Below are 27,862 nucleotides of genomic sequence, written 5' to 3'. Positions count from 1 at the left end.
CTTGTTACAGTGTCACGAACAGTGGTCAATTCGTGTGTTTGCTTGATGTTTAGATAAATTGTATAGATGTAACCGGATGTCATGTAGTACCGAAAAGAAGAACATCAAAATTTGTATATCATTCAATATATATTTATAAGACACGTTCGTTATAAAATTAATTACACATGAATAGTCAGTCAATTGCAGTCCGTTGCCACGGAAAAAAACTAGTTAATGCACGTATAATGAAGCATGTTTAACTAATAGGGGGTTATGAAATATAATGTGTGTGGGTTATTTGGTGTAATATCTAACGATTGGTTAGCTTTGATGATCATTTGAGTAGTTTGAACAAAAGAATGCAGTATTGAACAATCACGCCGTTATTAATTGGGGTACAAAATCACATTTTACTAATTGCGCTACAAATTGACACCGATTGGTTTTCACAATATCACACCATTCGCTATATACTGAACAACGCGAAACTATTTACTCCTTCTTTATGCAGAATGTCATCTGAATTTAGTTTGAATTGAATTGAGCAGTTAGGTTTTGCTGATGAACATACTGATACTTAAATTGATGCTTTCATGATTCAAGATCTTTTTCGATAAAGTTTTTTTTAGTATTCTATATTACCATATCATGCATATCTACTTGAATAAACACATTTTGTTTTTATTCAACTGTCCTTATCAATAGAATCATTTTATATAACACTGTCTCGCTGATATCGTAATATTTCAAATATTGCACAGACTGAATCTTTTTTCACGCGGGACATTTATCCACCACAAACAAATTTACATGGCGTCTTATACAAGGTAATTCACCATTCATATTTAAATTAATGAGTCTGTGAAGAAGAATGACGTATCCGGAAAGAGTACTTATCAATTTCTAATCCGTCCACTCGATATAATATACCGAAAGATGAGATATTTATCTGATTGGCTGTTTCCTAGAGATATATATGGATATATATATATATATATAGTCATAACTTAGGTTAGATTTGCTATTTCATATCCGTAAAGATTTCATTATTTTTTCCTTATGCAGCCACTGGGTTTGTAAGATATATTCATCTTTTAACACTGCCACGGTGTATGGGTTCTTTTAAGCTTTCAACCGTTCTACGCCTACCTTCTTTTCAATTCATATCAAAGCAGTCCATTATAAAGGAAATGTTCGTCAGTTGCAAATTCTTTATATTTCATTTATTGTCAGCTATCAATATTGCTTTAGCAATTTAGAAACTATAGTATATACAACATCCATTTTGTCTTGATAAGGCCCCGACCGACGGTGACGTCATCGGAGTAACTGTAAGTCGTTGTTAATGAACAAATCCATGAGCTATTGTTATACTGGCCACTCGCCATGCCCTGTAAACACGCGACTTCAAATAAATACACCATGAAACATTATCATAGCATGTGTTTAGTATCCGTCTGTCTTCATAAGCAGAACAGCAGGACACCAAACGTTCCCGTTGTTGTTGTTGTTTATAACAAATTTAACATTATAATGTGATATTATGAACCGGTTGATTCTATCAAGTTATTTACATATGAAGGCGTAATATTAAGAAAAGAAAATGGGAAAAAACATAAAAAAAACAATTTATTGTATATCAAGATGTCCCTTTAAAACATGGTGTTAAAATTCGCTGTCGTGAGAAAAGTGGGTGGGTCATCTTCTCCCTTGGTCATAATTTTACGAAACTGTAACAAAACAAGTTAAAACAGGAGGTCCAGCTGATTAATGTTTGGTATCATGAGTGCGGATAGAAAATTAACGTGGGGATCACGTGGCTAAGTGGGTAAGACGCTAGCTCGCTAGCCTGGAGGTCGGGTGTTCGATCCCTGCATTGGCAGAGAAAGTTCATCCAGATTTTCCGGCGTGGTTCTCCCTTGTCAGTGATGCACATTGGCGTGCACGTAAAAGATCCCTTGGCAGTTGGAATTCGATATAAGAGTAGGCCGTAGTGCCGCTGTCCGGGCAAAATTTCCCTCATAGCACACTGTATGGCGTATGCCCGTCTTCATTAGCCCAGGTTAGGAGCAGAACAGTAGGACGTTAAACCCCATTTCATTTCATTTCATTTCATTTCAGAAAATTAACGTGGTTAAACCAAATTTTTTGCATTTATAGTAATCGTTCTCTGTTGTGTATAATGAATGTCAAATAGTTGGAATTTTCTTATTATTGAAAACTTGACATCATCGTTATCTTCAATAACTCACTTGATACCTTGTTAATAATTAATGTTGTATATTATCATATCATGAATATCTACCTCAATAAAAACAATTTTAATTCAATATCTTACCCAAAGAATCCCCTTATGCAACATAAGAGTGTCTATATCATAAAATTTCAATTATTGTAGACCCAGACTTTTCTCATTCGGGACTTTTAACCACGAGATACTAATTTACATGGCGTCGTACAAGGTTAATCCCCCACTCGTATTCAAATTTTCGGTATTATTTAGAAGAATGGCGTATCCGGAAAACATGTCCTTGAGCATGAACAAGTTTCAACTCGTGCTTTATGAATGATTTGATAATATCGCGAAAACAAGATATTTATCCGTTTCCGGGTTCTATATACCGTCATAACCTCATTTTCATTTCAAAAGGTATGCTTGTTCATATCTGTTCAAATTGTCCAAAGATCTTCACTAACGTATATTGTTACTGTAATTGCTTCGTCATCTTTAAGCTGAATTTGAGACAACTTTATTTTGTAATACTTTTTGGTCAAGTGTATTCAAGTAGCTTTTACACTAACAGTAGATATTAAACGAGTTAAAGGAGAAGTTTAACCATTGCAAATTCTTTATACGCTGGTATTAAAATGTTTTCCCGACCCAGAAACCGCAGTAATTAGGACGTCACCGGGTTCACTGTTTAATACTAAAATCGGGTCCCGGTTTCACAAAGCATTCTCAGACATAAGTTAGGAATTTATTCAACTTTCAATCATTGTTTTTAAGAAATATTTTTGATCCAGAAACAGAAAATTTTGCACATAGTTTCTTATAGGTGCATTTGATACATTAAAACAACAACAGTTTTATAAAGGGCTTTTTATACGCCCACAATGAAATGTGGTCGTATATTGTCGTCGCCCCCGTCCGTCCGTCCGTCCGGCGTCCACAATTGCTTGTGGACGCTCTAGAGGCTAAAGTTAATATCTGATTGACTTTAAATTTATACACAGTGTTTAAGGTCTTGAGACGAAGAAGCCTATTGATTTTCAGCGATTTCCGATAATTACTGCCAGTTATGGCCCTTGATCACTTTGAAAAATCTTGTGGACGCTCTAAAGGCCAAAGTTCATATCCGATTGACTGTAAATTTATACACAGTGTTTAAGGTCATGAGACGAAGAATCCTATTGAATTTCAGCAATTTCCGATAATTACTGCCAGAGTTATGGCCCTTGATCACTTAAAAAAATTCTTGTGGATGCTCTTGAGGCTCAAGTTAATATCCGATTGAGTTTAAATTTATACACAGTGTTTGAGGTCATGAGACGAAGATTCCTATTGATTTTCAACGACTTCCCATAATTACTGCCAAAGTTATGGCCCTTAAGTTATCATCCGATTGACTTCACATTGATACACAGAGTTTTAGATCTTGAGACGAACAAGTATCTTGATTTTCAATGAATTTTTATGACTTGAACAGTTAAATCTATGATATTAAAAGCTTTGCATACAAAACGTTAGCATGGGGCAGAACTTTATAAAAACCAAACAAATTCTAATAGTGTTCTGATAATTACTTCGTGAGTTGTTGCTCTTAATCAGATTTTAGTGTATTATAAATGTTTCATTACCGAAAAAAGTAAAAATATGCGACAACCCTTGTTGACTGCCCGGACGATTTAGTTGCTGTGGGCGTATGTTTCGTTGCCTGGCAACAATTTTGAGTAAATTCTTAACGTAAGTCTGAGAATGCTTTGTGCAACCGGGGCCTGTTTCACGAAATTTTAACAAAGATAAAATCCAAATTTTAGTAATTTGATTGGATAATATAGACTGATTTTAGTGCTTAGCCAATCAATATTGAAGTATCTACTAAAATTTGGATTTATTTTTAGTTACGATTTCGAGAAACAGGGCCCTGGAGCCTGGAGATCGTGCTACTATTCCTACTTTGTAGATGAATACATAATAATCATAAACGCTAGTTTCTTTGTTTAAAGTGAGTGACAGTTACCCCTATACCATCACATTCAGTGTGTACACATTGGCATGCACGTAAAAGATCCCTTGACAGTTGGAATTCGATATAAGAGTAGGCCGTAGTGCCGCTGTCCGGGCAAAATTTCCCTCATAACACACTGTATGGCGTATGCCCGTCTTCATTAGCCCAGTTCGGAGCAAAACAGTAGGACGTTAAACCCCATTTCATTTCATTTCATTTTGTGTTTGGTGCTTCGGGATGAGCATGCTAAAAATATTTCAGATGAGCGAACGATAGAACGGACGGTCGGAAGAAGCGTTCACGGAGGGTGTAGGGGGTCACTAGTTTGATTTCGAGATTGGGTCGAATTATTTTCATCACGTATGTAGGGTACTGCACTAACTAACGCTTTTCAATAGCTGAAATAAACTGCAAAAAACTGTTTCCCGTTGCGCTTTTATCGAGAAATCTCCACCCACCCATAAAATACTGTTATTTTATGCCCTTGTATTCTGACACATTGAGCGCTTTGAAAACCTAGATAATAAAGCGGATTAACAGGTTTGATCACAAACAATAAGTAGTCTGTTATACGTTGAGTTCAGGGTCAACTGTAATACATTTAGACACCAAAACAAATTTTTAAATAAACCTATTATCACGAGGACATATAGATGCCGCTCGGCGATACGGAACGCGTTGAAAATAAACGCTAACAATTATAATAAAATAAATGGACATTATAAATAGATTGAATCTTTATTTAGTCTCCTTAAGAGACCATAATGATAATTGATTACGCTTTATAGTCTTCTATGGACACTGGCCTTTACGACCTGTCCGGTCGCCTTCGCTATTTTGTTTGGGAAATGTCGACTACCCTTGATTTGGGTGATTGGGTCGATGTCAGTATTTGGCTTTGAAAATCCACCATAGGGGGTTCTTTAGACACAATACGCGCAAGTACGTGTATTTTGCACGCATTTTCCCCCAGACTCATTTTTCATATTTTATCGGCCAAGTAATAAACAAATTAATCCTCTAGAGACATTTAGTAACTGGATATAACAATAAACGATAAAATATAGCACATAATGTTAAAGTAATTAGGTCTTACAATTGTAACAATTTATCGTGACCTGTATGAAATACATGTAATTGAACCTGTGAATTATTAATTCACTGTAAGCTCCCGATTTACCCCAAAGTAGCGCAATAAAGGAGTCACTTAGCGGTAATTGGTTTACGATATTGATAAATTTAGATAATATGGTATGCACACTCACCAGAACGGAAAATGCTACAGGAAGAACGTCAATTGAATATTTGAAGTCCTCACATTGTATCCGCTCATAAATCTACATTAGATTCATAACAAAAGGTAACACAGTTTTGAAGTCCTCACATTGTATCCGTTCCATAAACCTACATTAGTTTCGTGAAATTAAATAAAATAGGGTCTAATGTCTTACTGTGTTCTGCACCGACTGGGCTAACGAAGACGACATGCAGTAGGCAAAAGGTATCAGAGATTTGATTCTCACATTGCATCCGTTTCATAAACCTACCTTAATTTCGTACCAAAAGGTATCAGAGATTTGAGGGGAACTTGGGATTCTAATGATCTGCGAAATTTCTATAATTCTAAAGGTCCATATTGGATGCGGTTCTTACTGGATTTACACCTTTCATACATACAAAGACTAAATTAACATTTTCAATTTTATTAAACATACATTATGCAAAAGAGATAAATCTGCCTATTGCAGGTCTTTCTTTAGGCCTGAAATGTTCTCTAAATTATTAATTAGACATTAATTAACTTATCCAGACCATAATTAACTCACGATGTCAACGCTAGCCTGCGATTAGGATCCGAATTGTTGCTCAACTTTCATTCATGATTTTAACATGAAATGGATAATTGAGACTATGTTGTGTTTTTTTTATCGTACCGACTTTATAGTAATGATGATCGAGATAAGGTCGAAAATTCAATCGGTAATATCTCGGTTCAGAGTGGATCAATTTGACTGAAATTTTCAGCAAATTCCCTTTACATTATCTAGTTTTAAACTATTATAGAGGGAACTGTCAGCTCTGTATCTAATCTCCTAATCTCCCATAATGTATCTTTAAATGGAAACGGAATAAATACTTCTTAAAACTTTTTTCTTTCGACTAAAATCGTCAATTTAGGTATTAAAATGTCGGTCAACAAGCTTCGTGTTTTTTCTCAAGAGGGGTATTGTAGACAAACGGCATGACTTTTGTATGGGTGGACACATGTTTAAATAAAACTTAATAGAGAAATAATTTATTTGAAATTAGAAATTTTTATCGTAAAATAAACCCAATATAACAGAGAAGAAACTGCTATGCCAAAATAAATGCCCTGATTGAAAAGGAAATTGTTTGTAATGACCGTTGACTTGGTGCATGTTAAGCGTTATTATTAAATACAGCCTATCACTAATTCATTTTCCACGTGTATTTTTTGTTTAACTAACATGCATCAGTTTCGAGATACGTAGACAAGCGATGGTGTATGGCCACGAAACTCGAGACAGAAACAACATATATAATTGTCTTATCCACACAAAGAACATCTGTGATAGTCTGGTAATTGGCACTAACGGCTTAACGTTCAAGTATTTCTCCTCCTATCACAAAACTCATACCTAACTTTGCTTAAAAACCAGACCAGATATTTGAAGAAGACAGAATCCATTAACAGAAAAAAGACAGCCCTACATATGGAATACTTTACCAAAATCACTATTAAAAATGCTGATGTTGTATGTTATATTTCACGTTTTGTTGAAAATTATATCTATAGTGGCAAACTCGGAATTAACATTTTACTTATTCAAGGTCAAGAGGGGAACACGCTTACGGGAGCCGACAAGGATAGTCCTAGTTCCGGATATGCATAGAATAAAACCATTGACATTGACAATTGCAATTTAAGATGGGTCAGGACGCCATCACTTGCACCCACTTCAACCCACTCGCACTGCATTGCGTTATAGTTAGTATCACTTTGCACAGAGACAGCTATCTACTTGGAGGGTGGGGGGGGGGGTCGAATGAATAGCGCGTGCGCGCTGCATCATAATGTCTATCATTGAATCAACTGACGTGGTTTAGGTTCCCCGGTTTCACGTCACAAGGAGTAGGGTATCCTGTCCAACCTCGTGGGTTTTTCTCCGGGTCCTGCGACCCCCCTCCACACACTGCTAAAGACCCCTACGCGCAAGCGAATTATAGAAATTAAATTGAACCATATGTTAGTCCCGAAATGACCTAGTTTGTGTCGAGTGTACGTTTACCCACAGATCTCTGCCCTAAATGACCGCAAAATCCAAAAACTTTCCCACTGAGACTAATATACGCTATTGTTGTACAATGTTCGGAAGGTGAACTGTCTCCGGACATTGGCGTTTCCGCTTACCCTTTGTCGTTATTGAATTATGTGTACACGGGTGAATCTCTGTTTTTCTTCCCATCTGAACGACTACACAACGCTTTACTTGTCAGCCCCACAAACACTACCCGTAACAAGTGCGAATATGGCTCGAAAAATCACGAGGTTCTTCCCAACCCACGGTTCCAGCGTGGTTTCCCCTGTCAGTGGTGCAGAGGGCCTGACAAGGACAGTTGTCCAGACGATAAACCGAGCCCCCCCCCCACCCCGTGTACACATTGGCGTGCATGTAAAAGATTCCCTGACAGCTGGAATTCGATATAAGACTAGGTCGTGGCGCCGCTGTCCGTGCAAAATTTCCCCGTCTTCATTAGCCCAGTCGGGGCAGAACAGTAGGACTTTAAATCCCATTTTATTTCATTTCATTTCATTTCCCAACCCACGGCTGGACTCACACCAGGTGTATACTAGTTGAGAGTGTAATGCCCCACCGCTCAATTATCCCGGCCCATTTGAACTGGGGAGTGGTGGGGGGGTGGCCGAATCGTTCAAAGGTCTGTCATTGAGTCAAGTTGTGGTTTAGATTCCCCACTTGTTCGTGACAAGGAGTTGGATCGTCTATCAAACCTCGTGGGTTTCCTTCATGTCCCCGGTTTCCCTCACAGCTTAATACCCACACGCGCAAGCGAATTATTGAAATTGAATTGAACCATTGGCTAGTTCCGAAATTTACATAGTTTGTGTCGAGTGGACGTTAAACCCCATTTCGCTCTCCCTCCCATTAGACGCACTAAATAAAACTTCATATATTCATGTGGTTAAGAATAACAGATTGAGACTTTAAGATTTGACCAGAAATAAAACCAGTAGAAACCGTAATTTTGTTTATATTTTACAACGAAACGCTACTGCAGTCGGTTCGTGTCTTCCAGTTTGTCTATATGGTAATTGAAAACAATTTTATTTTCTATCCAAACACAATTGAGGTGTATAGATGTCAAATCTCTCCCACTTGTCATAAAGTCATACTGAATTATTCATATTTCCACATTCATTTCATCTCTCAATATTGACATTGACGTTACCGGTGAATCAATATATATTACTATGTATACTGTATAAAGCCGTTTCCGAGCCGCCTACTCTTATAAAACTTGTTTTAATAGCACTTACATCATCAAAAACCTTTAGTCATTTATTAAAGGTTGTATTCGAACCTGAAAAGAACACTTAGGCATCTAACTGTGGGTTATAAATTTGTATTTAGAAAAGGGCTGGTGCACCGCGGGTATTGTTTTAAATGTAAAGTTGAAACTTTACACTAATTTTTTTCACATGTATCTTTTTAATGTCATGATTGGGTATCTCATTGATACTGTAGTGAAAAGATGACATTTTTTCAGGAAGTATGGGTTGGTCTGATGGGACGTATAGTCGGTTTCCCACGTATATTAATTTCTGTTTGACCCCTTAATGGATGACATAAACTACTACTGTTTGTGAGTCGAAGGCCTGACCTTAGTTGAAATAACATTTCTAGTCTGTCGATTCGGTCAAATAAATATTTTTATTTCATTGTTGGATTTCATCTCTTTGTTGAATCAACACCATTCTCGAGGAACATTCTCAATCAAATATCATGGGTTTACTAATTTGTCTTCGAAACTTTCAAAAGAGGTGATTCCCTCAATGGGGAATTGTCAGTTTACAATGTTACATCAATCCACCATTGATTTACACATTGGGTATAACTTGATTAACTCGCGTAAATAAAGAAACCTTTCGACAAATCTGTGAAAAACAACCATACAGCACTGGTTACAAAATACGAAACTATGTCGGAATGAATGTGATTTAATACAACATTTCAGGAACACTGATTAGCAGTGAATATTCGCTAGATCGCTACAATCACTGATAGGGATGACATCGGTACGGGTTAATTACATGTAGGTCTCAATATTAACTTTTTCCTTCGGCAAATTAAATTCTATTACATTTTTTCTAAGAATTACAAGAATAAATAGAGGTGTTTGAAATATATCTGGATAAAAAATATTTCCAATTTAGCGTAAATGCGTATGTAAAATGAGTTAAAGACATCATCTGTCTGGACCAGTTTACGCAACAACTTCTTCAATCTCCCAAACAGAGTTGTCTTCCCTTGCAGTCCAAAGTGGATAGCGAGACTTGTGTGGTCGTTCGTTCGTTTCTGGAGTTTTACGGTTGTTCGTTCGTTTCTGGAGTTTTACATCCACTTCCACCTAAGTGGACGTAAAACTCCAGAAACGAACGAACGACCAGTTTCTGGAGTTTTACGTCCAGAAACGAACGAACGACCAGTTTCTGGAGTTTTACGACTTGTGTGGAGAGTGCAACTTCTTATGTAAACAATGCGCCCGCCATCGAGCCAATGATCGACGCCGTATGATGTGACGTCACATGTATAAGGCATACTTGAACTTAAAGAAGGTCAGTCATCTTATGCCGAGTTATAAGAAAGTTATATTCGGAAGTTTCGTTTGAAGTAAGAGAGTTTGTTTAAAGCCCATTGGACACAAACTAGATCATTTCAGGACTAACATATGGTACAATTTTATTTCAATAATTAGCATTCGTGTAGGGGTATTTGGTTAGGCAGGCGACCCCATTCCTTGCCACGGACTATGCAACCTGACTCTAGGTCATTTCGGGACTAACACATGGTTCAATTTTATTTCAATAATTCGCTTGCGCGTAGGGGTCCTTAGCAGTGGGAGAAAACTGGAGGACCCGGAGAAAACCCACGAGGTCGGACAGGCGACCGTACTGCTTATCACGTATAACCGGGGAATCGAAACCACGTCAGTTGACTCAATGACAGACCATATGAAACAGCACCCACGTGATAACCATTTGGCTATTCAACCCCCCAAAAGTGATAAGATAACATAACTATTTAACAGTTTCAATTGTTTCACACACAGATTATGTATATTATCTATTATTCAAATAAAAACGATCTTAGGTTGAATATGGTATGTTATTTAAAGCGATAATTGTATTTTGTAAGTCCTATGTTTAAAATATGTTAAAATAAAGTCTTAAATTACATGACATCTATACAAACAGCCCTGCCTTGTTAAAGAATAATTCTCAATCCCATAATTCACTTGTGTCAGTTGAGAAATTGGCAAATATATCATTTTCTTTTTAAAATCCAACGTTGCTTTTTACGGTGTTATTATCACATGTGCAGGTTTGAAATGTCTTGTTCAACCAGGCAACATTATCCTTATTTGTTTAACCACTGACCTTAACAATGGAGACAACTCCCTCTTTCATTTTCTAGAATTAGTTTTCCAGTGAAAAGAAATGACACAATTTCGAAATACCGCTGGCGAGTAGAAATTATTTAAAAAATTTATGTGAATGTGTTTTAAGTGCTGGACTGATTCCTGGTAATGATTTGACAGCTTATTAAGTAATAGATATAGAAATGATTAAGTTTAGATTTTATTTTAGAAAATATACAATTATCGCTTTAAATACAAAGTCACCCATGCCAATGATAAAGCTGAAAAATAACCCGTCTATAATAGGTCGGTATCAGGCCATTAAATTTTTTTTAAAATAATGTATTATGTCAACAGTTTACACGATATAAATATATAATTTGGAGTATTTATTTAATGTGTGCATGGAACTAAGCTGTACCACATAAACCACCCGAGTTAACTTATTTAAAGAGTGCACAACGCGTGATTTTAAAGTGGGCGGGTCCCCATTCAATGTTTGGTAATAACAATAGTTGTCTTTAACTACTGGTGCCTGGTTACAGTCAGACACAATCAAATACCCTTTGATTAAAAACATTTTGGTTAAAAAATTAGTCAATTCTATCTTAACCATTTATGAATAGCTTCTTTATTATTGACGAAAAAAAGCCACTGTCGTCGACATCTTTGGAGCAATGGTGTCTTAGTGATTAAGACTCTTGTTTACTACCCATGAAGTGACGGGTTCGATCCAGGTGCTGACCGAGAACGTTTCTCGGGATTATCGATTATGGAAAAGCGTCATGCTATTTAGTGTCTTATTACACGGGTATTATCTTCTTTATTACTGACAAAAATAATCAGCTTCAATTATTAACATGGCATAATGCGAAATCTATTAAACTTTTAATTTGTCTACTGTATAAACATTCCGATCTCGAAGATAACTTGGATTGGTTTGTTGTTTAAGACTTGAATGGGATGGTCGGTGAAAAGTTAGAAATTGGTGGCCATTTACACACAAGAAGCAAATTGAATAATGATATACCCAAGCTATGGAGGCCGATCAGTACCCTTTGGCTCATTCTTGCCCCCCCCCCCCCCCCCCGCCGCGTTGCTATGAGTCTTTAACCCGAAGTTGAAGGCGATAAGTGGTTTCCCTCCGCCGTCTGGTCTGTATCTGGCATGCGCACTCATATTGTTCAAGTTTCGATTTCACTAGGACTGCTCGTTACAGGCAAGAAATCTTCCTCTGCCGCAGCCTCGCTTTGCCATGAGTTAACAGGCAAGACGGAGAGAAATGACCAATGCGAAGTTAAGAAGTGTGAACGGAATTTTGAGGATGTAAATCAGAAAATACAGCAAACTAACGACGCACCAAAGGGAATTAATGCACATTACATTTATATAAATACTAATTTTCCGTCTGATATAGAAATGTACCCCCCCCCCCCTCCTAGACAACATGTTTAGAATATGTCCATTAATGAGGCCCAGACACGACCAATTGTAAATCTTTTAAACGCTCTATGCATGTATGAAGTAGTCTTTAGGAAATTGATAAATGACGAGTTTTTATATTTATATATATAATTCCTACCCCAAACATAGATTTATTTGTGTTTAATAACATACAATTAGCTAAAGGCACAAAAACGACTTTAAACTGTTCTAAAGGACATGTTTTATCAACGGCATGTTTATCGCTAATATTATTCTAGATGTCCCGATAGTAGATTATTCATCGATACCTTAGTACCAAATATCATATGCCCTTGACAGACGTAGTTCTAGACGCCATCTTGTCCTCTACGCCTCGTAAAAATACAATTTTTTTTCTCGAGGCAAACAGAACCAATCCCAGGAGGGTAAAGAACTTAAAAACACCCTTAGAATGTCGTTGTATCTTTCTATATATCTAATATCTAGATATATATATGAATAAAGCGAACAGTTATTGATCGTATCTAGGATTTGATGGCCGTTACACAGGAGCAATAAGGGGGCTCGATACTTTTATACATCAAATAAGTGGCTCTTTATAATTTCACAGGAATAAGACGGGGTTTGCCACTGTTACACATAAAATATAAGTAGACCATTGTCAGGGACGCACTACGGGGGTGTATTGGAGTCGGGGGCACCGCTTGATCTTAGTCCAGATAGGCAAATGGGCCGATTTTTTTGCCGAGTGGGCCAGTTTTTTTCGGGAAAATGGGCACGTTTGTCGCAGTCTCTTCGGCATTCAATCAAAACAAAAGTGTCAAGTATTGAGTGAAATTACCCGTGCTCACGGGGAAACTCCTTGCTCACGAGGAAACTCCTGCGCACCGTAGCTACATTGTCAAGTATATGTAAGTAGAAAGTGAACATATTATATTACACGTAAATGATACTGATCACCGTCTATCTTTTTGTACGTTTTTTTTTTCGGAAACAAGAATCATGAGATTATGCCGGCGAATTTTCCTTTGTTGTTGCGTTTTATTGATATGCAATCTGATTAAAACAAAAATCCTATTTCGTTTCAGATTTTATGATTCAAAATTTCGTTTTACTTGTCTGTACTACACTAGGATCCGGAATAGTTGTTAAATAACCCGCGTTCTGGCTGGTGTAAGGGATTAGCCAATGAAACGATCTGTTGCAGCGAATTCTTAGTGTGCGATGCAGGGAACTAATGCTGAGTGGGTCGATTTTTTGATGGCGCCACCCAACTACCCCCCCCCCCCCCAGCCCCCCGGGAAAATATGTTTGTGCGCCCCTGCCCATTGTTAAGTTGTATGATTTCTATATTGTTTCGATACTCCTTGTAACTGAATTAAATACACTCTTGATATGAGAGAGTGGTTAAATTAAACACACCCTTGACTATAATGGCTAAATCATTATTTCTCTCATATGTATGAACTCTTTAAAATGTAATGACAAGAATGGTCGCCTTAGAAAAACATGTCTTTGAATTTTTGAATAAATAAAAAAAAAAAATTCAAATAATGAATAGATAAAACAAAAAATGAATGGCGGCAGAGAATGGTGTTAGCTGAGTGAACTGTTAGATATGGCGTCCATAAACAAAACCATGCGTTTGAATTTTTAAATAAATGTCGCCCTTCTTCCCGAATACAGAATATCATATAAAACCGTTTTCTAAGGAAAAGCATTATCGTGACCGAAATTATGGGATCGCCTCTTAGATGATATATGATTTTGTGGACATAGAATATTTAGAACCAAGAGCGATAACTTTTCAATGCTATTGAACAAAAAATTCATTGATATCAATCGACAATTTATGTTGTCCGTAGTAGGCTGAAGATCCTGCAAAGAAAAATAATTCAAAATTTAGAACGTACGCTTTTTTCATTATGGTGTTTTTTTTTATCACGAATAACAAGTAATATTATTTGAGAGTAACACTCGACTGGTTAATTTGAATCAAATGTTTTTTATGTATCACCGTATATTTTTATGTCATCATTATGTAAGTTTCTATGTTTAGCGGTAAATAAATGAAAGAACATTATACATAGTCTATTATTAACTTTAGAACCCCGATTTGATTCGTTTACAACCCGTTATGTATTAATTCAGCCTGCTAGGGTTGATGATATGCTAAATGTATTACGCTTCAGTCGCCATGAGACTTTTGTCCTCGGATATTGACTTATTTCAACACATCTGATAAAACATCTGATAAGAGAGCGGGTCTTCAAGCCCCAATAACTCTTCAGATTAACCGATTCCCACTGATAGTAGCGAGCATCATAGCTGACTGACATTTAGACGTCTCGACCCCCGCCCCCCCACAAAAAAAATCGCACTCTCCACTTTAACATGACTACTTATTTGCATTTGGGTCTGGAACATTGTGCCTTTAATAGAGAGAAAATGAGATTTAACGTCCACTCGACTCAAACTAGATCATTTCGGGACTAACATACGGTTGGGGTACCTTTAATAACACTTTTAATATGAAGATGACGTTTCTTTAAAGTGATAGATATATCCACTGTACATCATTCTGCAGAAATAGAATCATAAAGTTTGCTATATGAACATCTGGAAATGCACGAAACAAACCAGACACGATAAGAATTCTTGACTTTCGAAAACAGGAATCTGTTGAAGATAATAGTACAGATGTACTTTGGTATCGTGCCATTCAAACGTGGGATGCACATTAGAGTTCAAAAAGTGTCATCCTCGAGGCAGTGTATGTGTAGCTTTTTCCTAGACCACATGTCACTTCCTTCTAATTAATGTGTGCGAATAGAACTAACACATAAGTTCAAACAGAATTGTCTACGGACATTAACCAGAACGTTTTCACCAATCTCTGGCACCTAAACGGGTGATGTATAACGCGTACGCTGTAGATCGTTAACTTGTTATCTGTGTAAGTCATGGGCGGAAAGCTAACAAATATTTATTATATGGTTCAAATAAAGTTCTCTCTGGACATTAATCAGATTGTTTTCCCAGTTCTATTGCACGGACCCCCTCTCTCTCCCTCCCCCCCCCCTCTCCCAGGTCATACACTATTATTAGATCATCTGGAAATGGAGACCGGTGTCCCAAGCTGTATTATATGGTGTCTGGATCTGGATAAAACCAGACTTTTATTTTATAAAACATGTAGTTAAAATTTACCTTTTCGGTATCAAGTACAGCACGTGGGCCATGCACCTCTAAAGAAACGGCAATAGATTATCAGGTCACTTAACGAAAAAATTGACCCGAAATCTTAAAAGGGTTACTTGTCCAGACAAGCGGTTTTGACGTTCACGTCCAAACGACTCAATATTTTGAGCTGAAAAATGCACCACTCCGCTATATTTTGGCGCTTTTATTTCATCGGTACACGGACTTTTATTTCTGAGACTGTTAAAATCGGGGTGGTCCCTGTAAGGACAATAGAACATATCACCTCAATGACTAGTAAACTTAAAAATATAAATATGACATGATAAGAGAATTAAGGAATTACGGATCTGTCACCACTAATCTCTTTACATTCGAAACTGTGTTATTTTATAATCTAAACTGTTTAAACAACAGTTTCTATTTTATAAACTGTTTATATGGAACTAAGGAAATGATTTTGTTTTGTATATATACACACACGATACTAGGTAATGAATTCTAGACGTCAGACTTGCCACATGTTGAAGTCGAGTATGTACAAGAATGTTGCCAGTTTCAGCTATTCCAGTTATGCCATCTATACCTTTTGGGAAATGCTCCACGTATAAGAAAACATAGCGTTTATGGGTATTAGTTATTCTGTTTTAACGTCCATTGCTGGCCATAATTGGTCCAGGGTTGATATTTATTAATTCTGAGGACGAGTAAAATATTTGTTAACCCTTATAGCTCCGATTTTACTTATTGGTTACAATGTGAGACTTGCTGTCCAAAATGCGAACATTAAACGGGTTAATAGTACCTTTATCCGTTCAATGAGTTTTCCTAACTTAAAAGGAATTTCACAACTCCCTGTCCGTTATTGAGTTCCAACAATATCAGCTATCGATTTGGTTAATATTCTACTCTTTGAAAATGTTGCCAGTTCCAGCTTTGTCACTTACATTTAATAGTAATACTCTACCCAAGAGACGCTATGCGTTGACGTGAACAGTGGTTTTGAATCAAAAGCCGTGGTGCTTTTTTTTTAATTAAAGGCCACATTCTTCTTTATTTACTTTCGTTCAGTTTATCGGGTTTGAAGATTTTAATATTGACTATAAAACGTCGTATGGATACCGTATTATTTACAGAAATATCATGTCAAGCCATTTTGTTATATTACATATCAACATGACATTAAAGGTCGTTTCTGAAAGATATACACAACTGAAATTATAGATATCGTGTCTATATAAATGTTTATTATTTTAGTAATTATCAAGAATTATTAGAGAATTAAAGTATTTTTTTACTCATTTTCAGTGTGGGGATACGAGGACAGTGGTACGTATATTTGATATTTTTACCCCCCCCCCCACCAAAAAAATTAAATAATATTCCACCCATAAAAAATTCAAAACAACAATAAGCATGGAGTTTAATTATTGCTTAGAATTTCATCAACATAAACGGTATGCTATAGGAATATATGGATCGATGTTGTGCCCAATTCTCAGACTTAGGGGTACTTTCTTTTATATCGTGGTCAAGTTAATTTGATTGTAATTCAAAGTCTGTGGAATTATCAATGTTTAAATGTATATTACTATGTTTTAGGTCCCTCTAAATGGGCGGAGACATTCCCTACATGTGGCGACAAGAGTCAATCACCCATCAATATTGAGGCTTCCGATTCAACATTACAAGCTAGCCTTGGAAACATGACAATGACTGGATATGACACACCAGTTGCCTTGACAATTAAAAACAACGGACACACTGGTAAGATATGTTAAAATAATCATGAAGATCTGTGCCCTATTAGTATTATCACTCACTCGTTTCATCCGCTAAGGACCACTTCCAAGCCCTCCCTACGTCCATTTTCGTAAAAGCTGGATATACCATTGTTTAACTTTAATTAAAGACGTACGATGAGTGGCTTGTTAACCAGGGGATCCCAGGTTTTAGTCAAGTATTAGCCGCGAAAGTTCCACGGGCTATTTCAGCGCGGTCTCCATTTGTTATTGGTGTAGTGACAGAGGCCAGGTAAGGAGAATTCGTGGGCCGACAAACTAAAGTACCGCGTACACGTTGGCGTGCTTGAAAAAAGAATCCTCGGTAGTTGTCATTCGATGAAGAGTCGGCGAAAACGCCATTGTCCGGGTCAATTTCCTTGCATGGTGTACGCCCATTTTTGGTAGCCCTGTTGTCGTGGGAAAATAGTTCACTTCATTGTTAGAGTTCACCAGGTTCTAAACCAAAATAAACGGGGTTTAACGTTCTACTGTTCTACTGGGCCAATGAAGACAGGCATACGCCATACAGTGTGCTATGAGGGAAATTTTGCCCGGACATCGGCGTTACGGCCTACTCTTATATCCAATTCCAACGACCTCGGCTTTTCGTCCCATCCGAACGACTAGACAGATGTCCTTGTCAGGCCCTCCGTCCTGCACCAATGACAAGGAGAAACCACGCCGGAAAATCCCGATGAACTTTCTCTGCCAACGCAGGAAGCGAACCCGCGACCTGCAAGCTAGCGAGCCAGCATATTACTCACTTAGCCACCGTGGCTCCGTTTCTCAACCAGACAGGGTAGATAAAATTCCATACCGCGATTTAATCAATTCGGCTCCTTTATTACATAGTTATTCAAATTGGTCTAGAAAACGGAGTATCTAAATCACGTAGTTAATTTATTCTTTAATAAACCCCCAATGTGGAAATGTTTAATGTTCATTTAGCATAATACTTAATTCATATCAGACCTGGACTGAATCGGTTAAATACCTCTACGGGACATGGTGACATAGCATAGAAAAACTGCGCTTCTCTGCGTATTGGATCCATATCACACCCCACATCGACATTCATGTTCCACGTGGTAACAATCTATTGAAATGTCAAAGCTATCAAGTCCACCGAAGCAAACCGCAGATCTTTAGAATATATACAATAATGTAGTTTACAAGATGTAAAAAGTAAAAAGTTTTACTCCATTTCTTATTAGATACAAATAAACCGATATTAAAACTGTTATGTGAAATATAATCAACGAATTTTGTTCATTTACAGTCAATTTTCTGGAAATTGGTTGTAAAGGGCGTTGTTAGTTCAGGTTTCCGCTTCAATTTGAGCTTGTTAGAATTAAGGTTATACACAGAGTTAAAACCACACACAATCAATTTAACCTTGTTAGGAAACAGAGTTAAAGCCATACACAATCAAAATTACTTTAAAGATACATTATGGGAGATTAGATAAAGAGCTGGAAGTTCTCACTATAATAGTTAAAAACTAGATACCGTTATGCAAATTGATCCACTCTTAACCGAGAATTTAGCGATTGAATTTTCGGCCTAGCCTCGAACATCATTACTAAAGTCGGTACGATAAAAAAAATAGTCTTGATTATCCATTTCATGATTAAATCATGAATGAAAGTTGAGCAGCAAATCGTATCCTAGCGATGACACCAAGAGTTGATTATGGTCTGGTTAATTAATGTCTAATTAATAATTTAGATAACATTTCAGGCCTAAAGAAAGACATTCAATAGGAAGTTTTAGCTCTTGCATAATGTATGTTTAATAGAAAAGAAAAAAAACCCAGATCAGTCCCAAAATTACTCAATTAGACCAATTATAACTGGTACATATTTAGATGTTTGTAAACCATTTGAATTGTTACAATTAAAATTATTACTCAAACCGGCCAAAATCCACTAAAATCTTGATTGTAGATCAGTGAGTATTATTTCCACTATGGATGTTTAGAGATATACGGATGACATTAAAACTTTATTTATAATTCAACTGACCGATACCCTCCATTGATACTCGAGTTTGTCTACCTGAACTTAACATATCTGTGCTAGCATTCAACTAATTACATTAATGGGCAACTGAAATGGACACAAGCGTGGGATGTAATTTCGTTCAGGGCTTCTTCAGGTAATACTGCAAACCAGCGTTTAGGCGTGAAACAGATATGAAATAGGAATGAAATGAAATAGGATTTGACGTCTTACATTTCTTCACAAACCGGATTAATGAAGACGGATATAACAACATGCCGTGTACTATGAATGAAATTTTTCAATTGAATTCCAACTGTCAGGGGTCCTTTTACGTGCACGCCAAGGTGTGGACGGGAACTTGGTTTTTCGTCCTATCCGAACGACTAGACGGTGTTCCTTGCGAGGCCGCCCGTCCTGCACCTGCACCACCGAGGTCAACACCCGAACAATGGACTTCCTGCTTAGTGAAATGGGGGTTTCAGGTCCTGCCATTGTGCATCAATTGGGTCAATGAAGATGGGCTTATGTGGAGACTTAACCTCTCCCCCAAATTCTTAAACCTAACCCTAGACCTAACCCTTACACGAATCCTAACCACAATCCTCGGCAACAATCACGTGCCATAATCCTGTTAAAATCTCGTGACCTTGACGAAATCTGCAGGTGCCTTATTATTCAGACCTAACCTTTCCTTGTCAGGCTCTCCTTTCCTGCACCAATGACTAGGACTTTCTCGGTAAACACAGGGAGCACACCCGGGACCACTCTGTTAGTGAATAAGCGTCTTATTGACCTATCTACCGTGGCTCCCACCTTACACACGCTATCTTTAATGTGGCTAACAACTGATTGGATATGTATAGTTCTTTGGGCATTTGAAGTATCAGAATTGTATTATTGTTGTATAAGTATGATTGTCACTAATGTATGAATGAATGGAATACAACTTTTCTGCTCCAACCAGGCCTATGAAACCTGGAGTTTCACTAAGCTGTTGTATGTTAATATTTTATTATTATTTCAGCCCAAGTTGACGTCACCGGTGATCAATATATTTCGAAAGGCGGCCTTTCAGAACAATATAAACTTGTGCAGTTTCACTTCCATTGGGGATCTGATGACATGAAAGGTTCCGAACATCAACTTAATAGCAAAACCTTTCCCATGGAAGTAAGTTCTCTTTGAATAATGCTGCTGTATTTTTTAATTATAAAATTGACGCTTGACAAGAAGAGGATTCGGTTGTTTTTCAAGACGTTTCTTCCTTTCCAGGGGTCACCTCACCGGCAACATGTTGGTAGTTGGTATTTGTTTGTTTCCACAAGCCCCTTCACTTGAGATGCACGTAATCAAAGTAAAATAGAATAACATCGTATTTGCCTATATTCATATGGAAATTCGGTCTACGACATATTATTCGTAACATTTTTAGTTTGCTTTCAATCGATTATTTGGGGAATTGTTTAGTTCAGTAAATGCAGTTTAAAATTTTATTAAAAAATGCTGATATTGTAACGATCCTTCCTAATACCATGGATGCAGCATGTCTAATATTATTATGACTTTGAAGCTCTAAGAAAATAATATTTTTCCTCTTCAATTTCTAGGTTCATTTCGTCCATTATAAAAATTCTCTAGGAAGTCTAGGAAATTCTGTAGGTGAAAAAGATGGTCTGGCGGTTCTTGGATTCATGTTTGAGGTAAGACATATATTCATTTTTTGTTGCACAAAATAAACAAAATACCATTTTACCGTAAGGTTTAACAATGGTTAATGAGTTGATCGTACTCATAACCATTGCTTTAGAAATATCTAAACAAATTAATCGCACACGTTCAATATCGAAGCTATCAGAAACACATCCTAAGCATATTTCAATATGATAAGGTTAGAAATTAAGATATGTATTGTAAGTGATACCGCCCCTTTGAGGAATTTTATTAATACTTTAGTCATTCGTATGGGACGAAAAACCGACATCTGGAATAAACGGTACTGCCACTGTAAGGACGAAATCTACCCCATAGCACACCGTATGGCATATGCCCGATTTCATTAGTCCGGTTGGTGCAGAAAAGTAGAAGGCTAAATCCAATATCATTTGCTTATAGGCATTACGACTAGAATATTCCCTTGAAACACGTGTAACGCCTAATGTGCTAATATTTATATGTTTTATTTGTAGATTTCAGACAGTGATAATGCTAATTATGCTGATCTTATTTCTAAATTATCTAACATCACAGCATACAACACTAGCAGTAAGTATGTTATTGACAATTAGCGGAACATATTACCCATATTATTAGAAAAGCGGGAATTCAGGGGGGCCAATGGTCTAATGATTGTGCTTTAGATCTTTAGGTCTGGCATTTGGTCAACTGGTGTGCTTTCGTGAGTTTTCTCCGGGTCCTTCAGCCCCCACCCCCACCACCACCACTGCTAAAAAAAACCCTATTTATTAAAATAAAATTGAGCCATATGGTAGTCCCGAAATGACCTAGTTGTTGCAAATTGGACGATAAACTCCATCTCACACTCTCTCGGTTAGAGAACCATCGCTTCTAGGCTACTACATCGTCAATGGTAGTGGTTAGCCAGAGAGGATTTCTGTAAGTGTAGAATTGCAGAGAAGGGGGAGGGCGAGAGAACGCGATTGGCTATTCCATCCCGTAAAGTTCAGTTGCAGTGATTCAAATCGAAGCAGGGCTTTACGAATGATTAGTATTGCTTAAAAATCATGTAATCTAACAAAAACTCAGATTTGTCGTCCATACGCCTGATCGCAATGGCAGGTGACAGGTATGAACACACCACGACCTGATTTAGAAGCCTTATTAACATTTCGGATCTAGAAACATTTGATTAAAACGATTCGTAATCATATGGGTCAGCGTGAAAATGTCACCGTACTCACTTTGTACCGCTATACATCTAAACAGGTAAAGATTTTTAAAAATTATAAATACTGAGCATTGACAGGGTATATTACTCATAATATTTTTTTATAAAATATTAAATATCATCAACGTGGATCGTCTTTCGTGTGTTTATCTTCACATGTGATTACGGATGTCGCAAACACGACACAAACTACACTGCAAGCAATTAACAACTTAATGTCAAATCAAGTGAATTGATCCGGGAGTGAACCGTTAGGATCAACAGCGCTGTAGATTCCCGAGTCTGAAATGACATAGGCCTTACTAAAAAAAAACAACAACCCATAACTATGATTTACAAGAAAGACACAATAATGCCCGAGTAGTGCAACCGCCATGTCATTTGTTAAAACTGATAAGAGTAAACATTGTTCCAGAGAGTACGGCTGGAATGATCGTGACTGACGATGTGCGTTGTGATGTTTGTCTAATTCATTTATTTTAAATTACAGACCTGGTAAATTTAACCAACACAGCTCTGATGAAGTTTATCCCAAGTAAACCAACCAACTTTTTCCGATACAGTGGAAGTTTGACAACACCCTCATGTAATGAAGTTGTTGTGTGGACAGTTTTTACTGAAACTATAAAAATCTCAAAAACCCAGGTACGTTTATTGTCCAAATATAGATAAGATCTCCTGGGATATGGTCGGGTACGTCCGAGGTAAAACGCGATCTCGTATCTTTGTAAGACACTAATGACCTAAAGTTTTCTTAACTTACAGATGTGACGTCATCCTTTAATGTTGGCGTACCATTATTTCAAATAATGTTAGTACGGGCATTGTGCCAAGCGTACATTATTTATACTTGTTGAAATATTGGACCTGCGTGACGTATGTCATTGAAATGCACATGCTGGATAGTGTCTGTATTTTAAGTTGTTTAATGATCTCGTGCCATAAGCTAACGTAAAGTTAACTGGGGACAGTTTAAAATCTGACCATAAACATTCAGTATTCATTTACGAATACATAAAAGCCCAAGGAAAATCGTAGCCCTATATATGAAACGCAATATGGCTCTTCTGTAAAGATAATTTTGAATTCTCAAAAAATGCCTAATTTTTCTTTTTACAGATGGCGACATTTCGTTCACTGATGTCTTCTGAAACCGGTCCCAAAAACGAACATTATCACATAAAGGACAATTTCCGACCAGTCCAGCCGCTACATTCAAGATCAGTCTTTAATAATTTCTACTCAAGCTCCGCCACAACAGCATATATTACTGTTTATACCGGTGTCCTATCACTCATTTTATCCACCATTCTCTCTCATTAAATTCATCCTAACTCTGTTCTTTTGATGAAAAACCGGGACATGTGATTAATGTTAATCGCAAACGGGCTAGTGAGTTGGGGGGGGGGGGGGCTGATATTGTTCCGCACGATTGACTCGTATCAGGAGTGAACCTTTGCAGTGCATGAAAAAATATTTGAAACATTCTTGGGCTTATTTCCCATGCAGTGTTTATATGATGAATGATAGAAGTTAAAAAAATTATCAGAAAATTTTATTGAATTCATTGCAAATATGAACTTGGAAATTTCAGCATGACAAAAATTACCAATGGTCAGTGACAATTTAACTTGGAGGATTTGATTTTTTAAATAACAAATTTGAAGTAAAAGCGCAAAATTTCGAGATACAAATGTTACTTACATTTTGCGAAAATTCGTTACAAGCTCGTGGAAGTACACCATGACATGGTTGTTGTAACATATCAACGATCTAAATTAAATAACGTATCTATATAACCCCATTCATACTCATTCTAAATAAATCGAATCATATTTGAACGCACGCATATCTTTTTTTCATCTCGAGAACGTTATGAATCATGTCCCCGTTTATTGATGTAACACCAATATTGATATCGAACGTCCACATTACTTCTGATATTAATTATAGATATATCGTGAATGGAGACGTTTAAGGCTTGTTTTTAGCGCAGATCGTCTTTAGGATTATATATAGATCGAGAAAGGAGTGAATCAATTCTTTTTTCTTTCTTCCTTGCTACTTTTTATTGTCAAGTCGACCCAGTTTATGCACAATTTGTAAATATTTTTTTTTTACTGTGTTGTTGTTCTTGTATAAAACTTTATGAGTTAATGTTAGTACCTATTTGAGATATCGTAACTTTATGAGTTAATGTTTGTTATCAGATATCGTAATTCTATTTATCGTAGTAAAACTTTAAAAAAATGGATGAAGACAGACTTGTGATCAAGCATGTCGTAAACATGACGAGGCATTGTAAGTTTATGGAGTGTCGTAGACTTGCGAAAGGGCTATCTTGAAGTTATATCGTAGACTTAAAATACGGACCATCGTAGACTTAAAGGTAAGCTTACATGGACTTACAGGAAAGCATATCCTGGACTTACACAAAAGTCTATCCTGGACTTACACAAAGGCCTTTTGTAAATTTTTTGCGTGATTTTATCACCGGCATTTAAAATAAACATTTTGAAAAAAAGAAATTTATACTGACATAATAATACTCTGATGTAACTAGCAGATTTATTGATCCATGACGTCATTATATATAATTATTTACATTTTTTCACGATGTTATCGTGTTCCTCAACATAATATACACATATACCATTGTGGCTTTCATAATTATATAGACATTTGTAGATATTTATTCAAATGTAGATATAATCACTGACGTAAGTGAATAATAGCGAGTCATCATGCCATTATCATGAATGATAAGCAGGGCGTGTGGGGTTCTAAGACCTTGAGAATTTACATTATCAGATAAAACTGAATTGATTAACAAAACAGGCGATATATCTATATTCTAGATCTATATTTTGATTGGGTTACAATTGAAGTGGTAACAAATCATTTACACTTTATGTAAATTTTATCTGATATATGTAAATCTTTTTGGACCAAGAGCTCTTAATATCCCGAAGTTATTGATTACTATTATAAAATGTGAATATACATTTTTATTTTCTAAATTATCCCGAGAATTCAAAATGTTTCGACATTAAATGTCATTGATTTAAACTTGATATAGGGACCAACTCTCAGTGTTCTGATTTGCTGATGAATGACGAGTAATAATATATTAAAGGTCAGTGCCAGATTTCACTCGACACCGTAAACAAGGTGGATTTAAGTATGTGAAATCAAACATCCAAACTATTCGTAGCGTTGGTAAACGGGAATAAGTAACTCATTTAAAGAATTTTTTCTTTAATTCTATGAGTGACTAGGTAATCGAGACGATTGTTATCGAAGTAGTCACACAGCGTGGAATTTGGAGACTGGCATTTTTTGTATTCCTTAGAAAACGTATCGTGTAGAGAAGTAGGATATTAACAGCCGTTTTGATTTTATTTTATTTCAAGTGTCAGATAGGTGCACAATACCAAGATATATTTTTACCAACGGTTTTTTGTCCAAAAAACACAATTTTGTTTTCACTAAAATATATCTGAGACTGACCATTTAATATATTATGCATTATTATATCAATGATGGTACAACTCCGATACTAATGTCTAGTAAACAGAATGCGGTGAGTGTCTGAGTTGACTGTGATTTTTGAGATAAGACTGCAATGGCTACTGTACATCTTGCTTGTAGGTTTGTTTGGTAAAGTCATTACTAGAAAAAAAAGAGAGATAAAAGTTATAGAAGTGACAAGATCTTTATTAATTTTCTTGCTTTCTAGTCATTCTTAACACTAGCGTAGATGTGCGAATTTCTTAGGCAATTTGTGCGCGATTTTCGTTGGTCCACATATAGCTTGAAAAGATCGTCTGGGTGCAACGCCAATGGACAACCGCTTTTATCGCCGGCGGTAAGTTGCCAAGTTTGTTATTCAGTGACCAAAAATTGCTCGGTGTGTTTTTTAGTACCATACGATCTGGGTACATTTAATCATATTGATTTAATGGGTCCATTCTCTGTTACACAAACACTATAAAATTAGAAACCTACACAAATTTAACCGATCATGAGAATCAAGGCCACATTGAGGGGTGTCATGTCATAATCATGAAATACGTTAAAATGAATAATTTGGAGATTACGACTCGTTAATGTCCTAGAAAAAAATCTTCGTTTTAGTCAGATTTTATTTTTTCTAAACTCGGTCTGCTCTTTTATTATGAACAAATTAATAAATAATCTGATGGTAAAACATCAATCTGATTAAAACATAAATCCTGTTTCGTTTCGTTTTTTATAGTTCAAAATTTCGTTTTGCTTGTCTTTACTACACTAGGATCTGGAAGAGTTGTTATCGTTGACGTGTTCTAGGTGATGTGAGGGATTAGCCCATGAAACGGTCTGTAGGTAATCCACTAGAAACCTCAATGCCGATTGGTTAATCAAATGTCTGACGCGACCTCCCAATACAACTGGTCAGATCATCATGTAGTGTAGGCCATCGAAAGTATAAGAAAAACGAAACGAAATATAGATCTGTTTTTTAATCAGATAATCAGGTTGGTAAAACATATTAATATTACGTACATTTACACGATGATGAGTTAAAGCATTGTTTAAAATGCAAAGCCAACCATGAGTCAAGTTGTAGTCTGAATGCATCAAAAGACCCAAGTTATTCGGGTGATTTACTCATTTTTAACTCACAAGAAAAAGAAGTTTGAAATATATTTTTTGTAATAAATGTTTTATTTTCATGTGTATTTTAAGATATTTTTGCTCAGAGGGAAATGTTTGTATTTTGGGGTTTATAGCAATAATGTGTTCGGTGATAATTAATATTTTAATATTAGGGTGATTTTTGACGAGATTATTAATTAATTAGTTTATGTATAATTGCGAAATATGAGTTAAATTATTATTCTACATTTTCAGTGTTTTAATATGTTCATTGTATGATTCTCACACGATATAATAAAAAATAAATAAATCTATTATAATTTGTATGGGTGTTTTGTTCTTCGATTTTAATGTCCTTATCGGCAAAGGACAAATATTAGACTTTATTTGACATAAAAGACATAAAGTATATTAGCTGTATTCCCGAGCCCCCATGGGGACTAATCGCTATTTCAAGTCATTCACCTTAAATTGTTTGTTTGATAAAGTTATATTTTTCTTTTTCGTCATGGTTTGGGAGACACCAATTTTATTCTGACCCAGGTGCTCTGGGGCATGAAAGTCGTTAGAGGTATTTTGAATGCACAACAATAGCCTAATGTTTAAGTTCAATCTTTAGAAATGTAAGGCGGGTTCAATTTTTCTGGGGAGGTTGGGTGGCCGAATGGTTAGCACGCGCGCGCTCTATCATACGGTCTGTCATTGAGTCAACTGGCGGGGTTTCGATTCCCCGGTTGTACGTGACAAGGAGTAGGGTCGCCTGTCCAACCTCGTGGGTTTCTCCGGGTCCTCCGGTTTCCTCCCACTGCTAAAGACCCCTACGCGCAAACGAATTATTGAAACAAAATTGAACCGTATGTTGGTCCCGAAATGACCTAGTTTGTGTCGAGTGGACGTTAAACCCCATTTCTCTCTCTCTCTCTCTCTCTCTCAATTTTTCTGCACCAGCCGGGCTAATGAAGGCGGGACATTTTGCCAGGACAGCGGCTCTATGGCTTATACTCCTATTTGGAA

The 27,862-nt window shown here is 36.6% G+C and overlaps 1 protein-coding gene across 2 annotated transcripts in view; it reads left to right on the top strand.

Annotated features, from left to right (window-relative positions):
- The window catches only part of LOC126824240 (carbonic anhydrase 4), a 36,059-nt gene extending 8,887 nt beyond the window's left edge, over nt 1-27,172 (top strand). For both annotated transcript variants that reach the window (XM_050553439.2, XM_050553440.2), the window contains exons 2-8: nt 16,827-16,847; nt 17,121-17,285; nt 20,330-20,475; nt 20,913-21,005; nt 21,492-21,567; nt 22,701-22,855; nt 23,330-27,172. In XM_050553439.2, the coding sequence (XP_050409396.1) occupies nt 16,827-16,847; nt 17,121-17,285; nt 20,330-20,475; nt 20,913-21,005; nt 21,492-21,567; nt 22,701-22,855; nt 23,330-23,533 (860 nt within the window). In that variant the 3' untranslated portion in view covers nt 23,534-27,172. The remainder of the gene's footprint in view (nt 1-16,826; nt 16,848-17,120; nt 17,286-20,329; nt 20,476-20,912; nt 21,006-21,491; nt 21,568-22,700; nt 22,856-23,329) is intronic.
- Nucleotides 27,173-27,862: the final 690 nt, after the last annotated feature.

Source organism: Patella vulgata, chromosome 6 (genome assembly GCF_932274485.2).
Source record: "Patella vulgata chromosome 6, xgPatVulg1.2, whole genome shotgun sequence".
NCBI lineage: Eukaryota > Metazoa > Mollusca > Gastropoda > Patellidae > Patella > Patella vulgata.
Note: the sequence above shows the minus strand (reverse complement) of the source record. Positions and strands in the feature narration are given on the sequence as shown.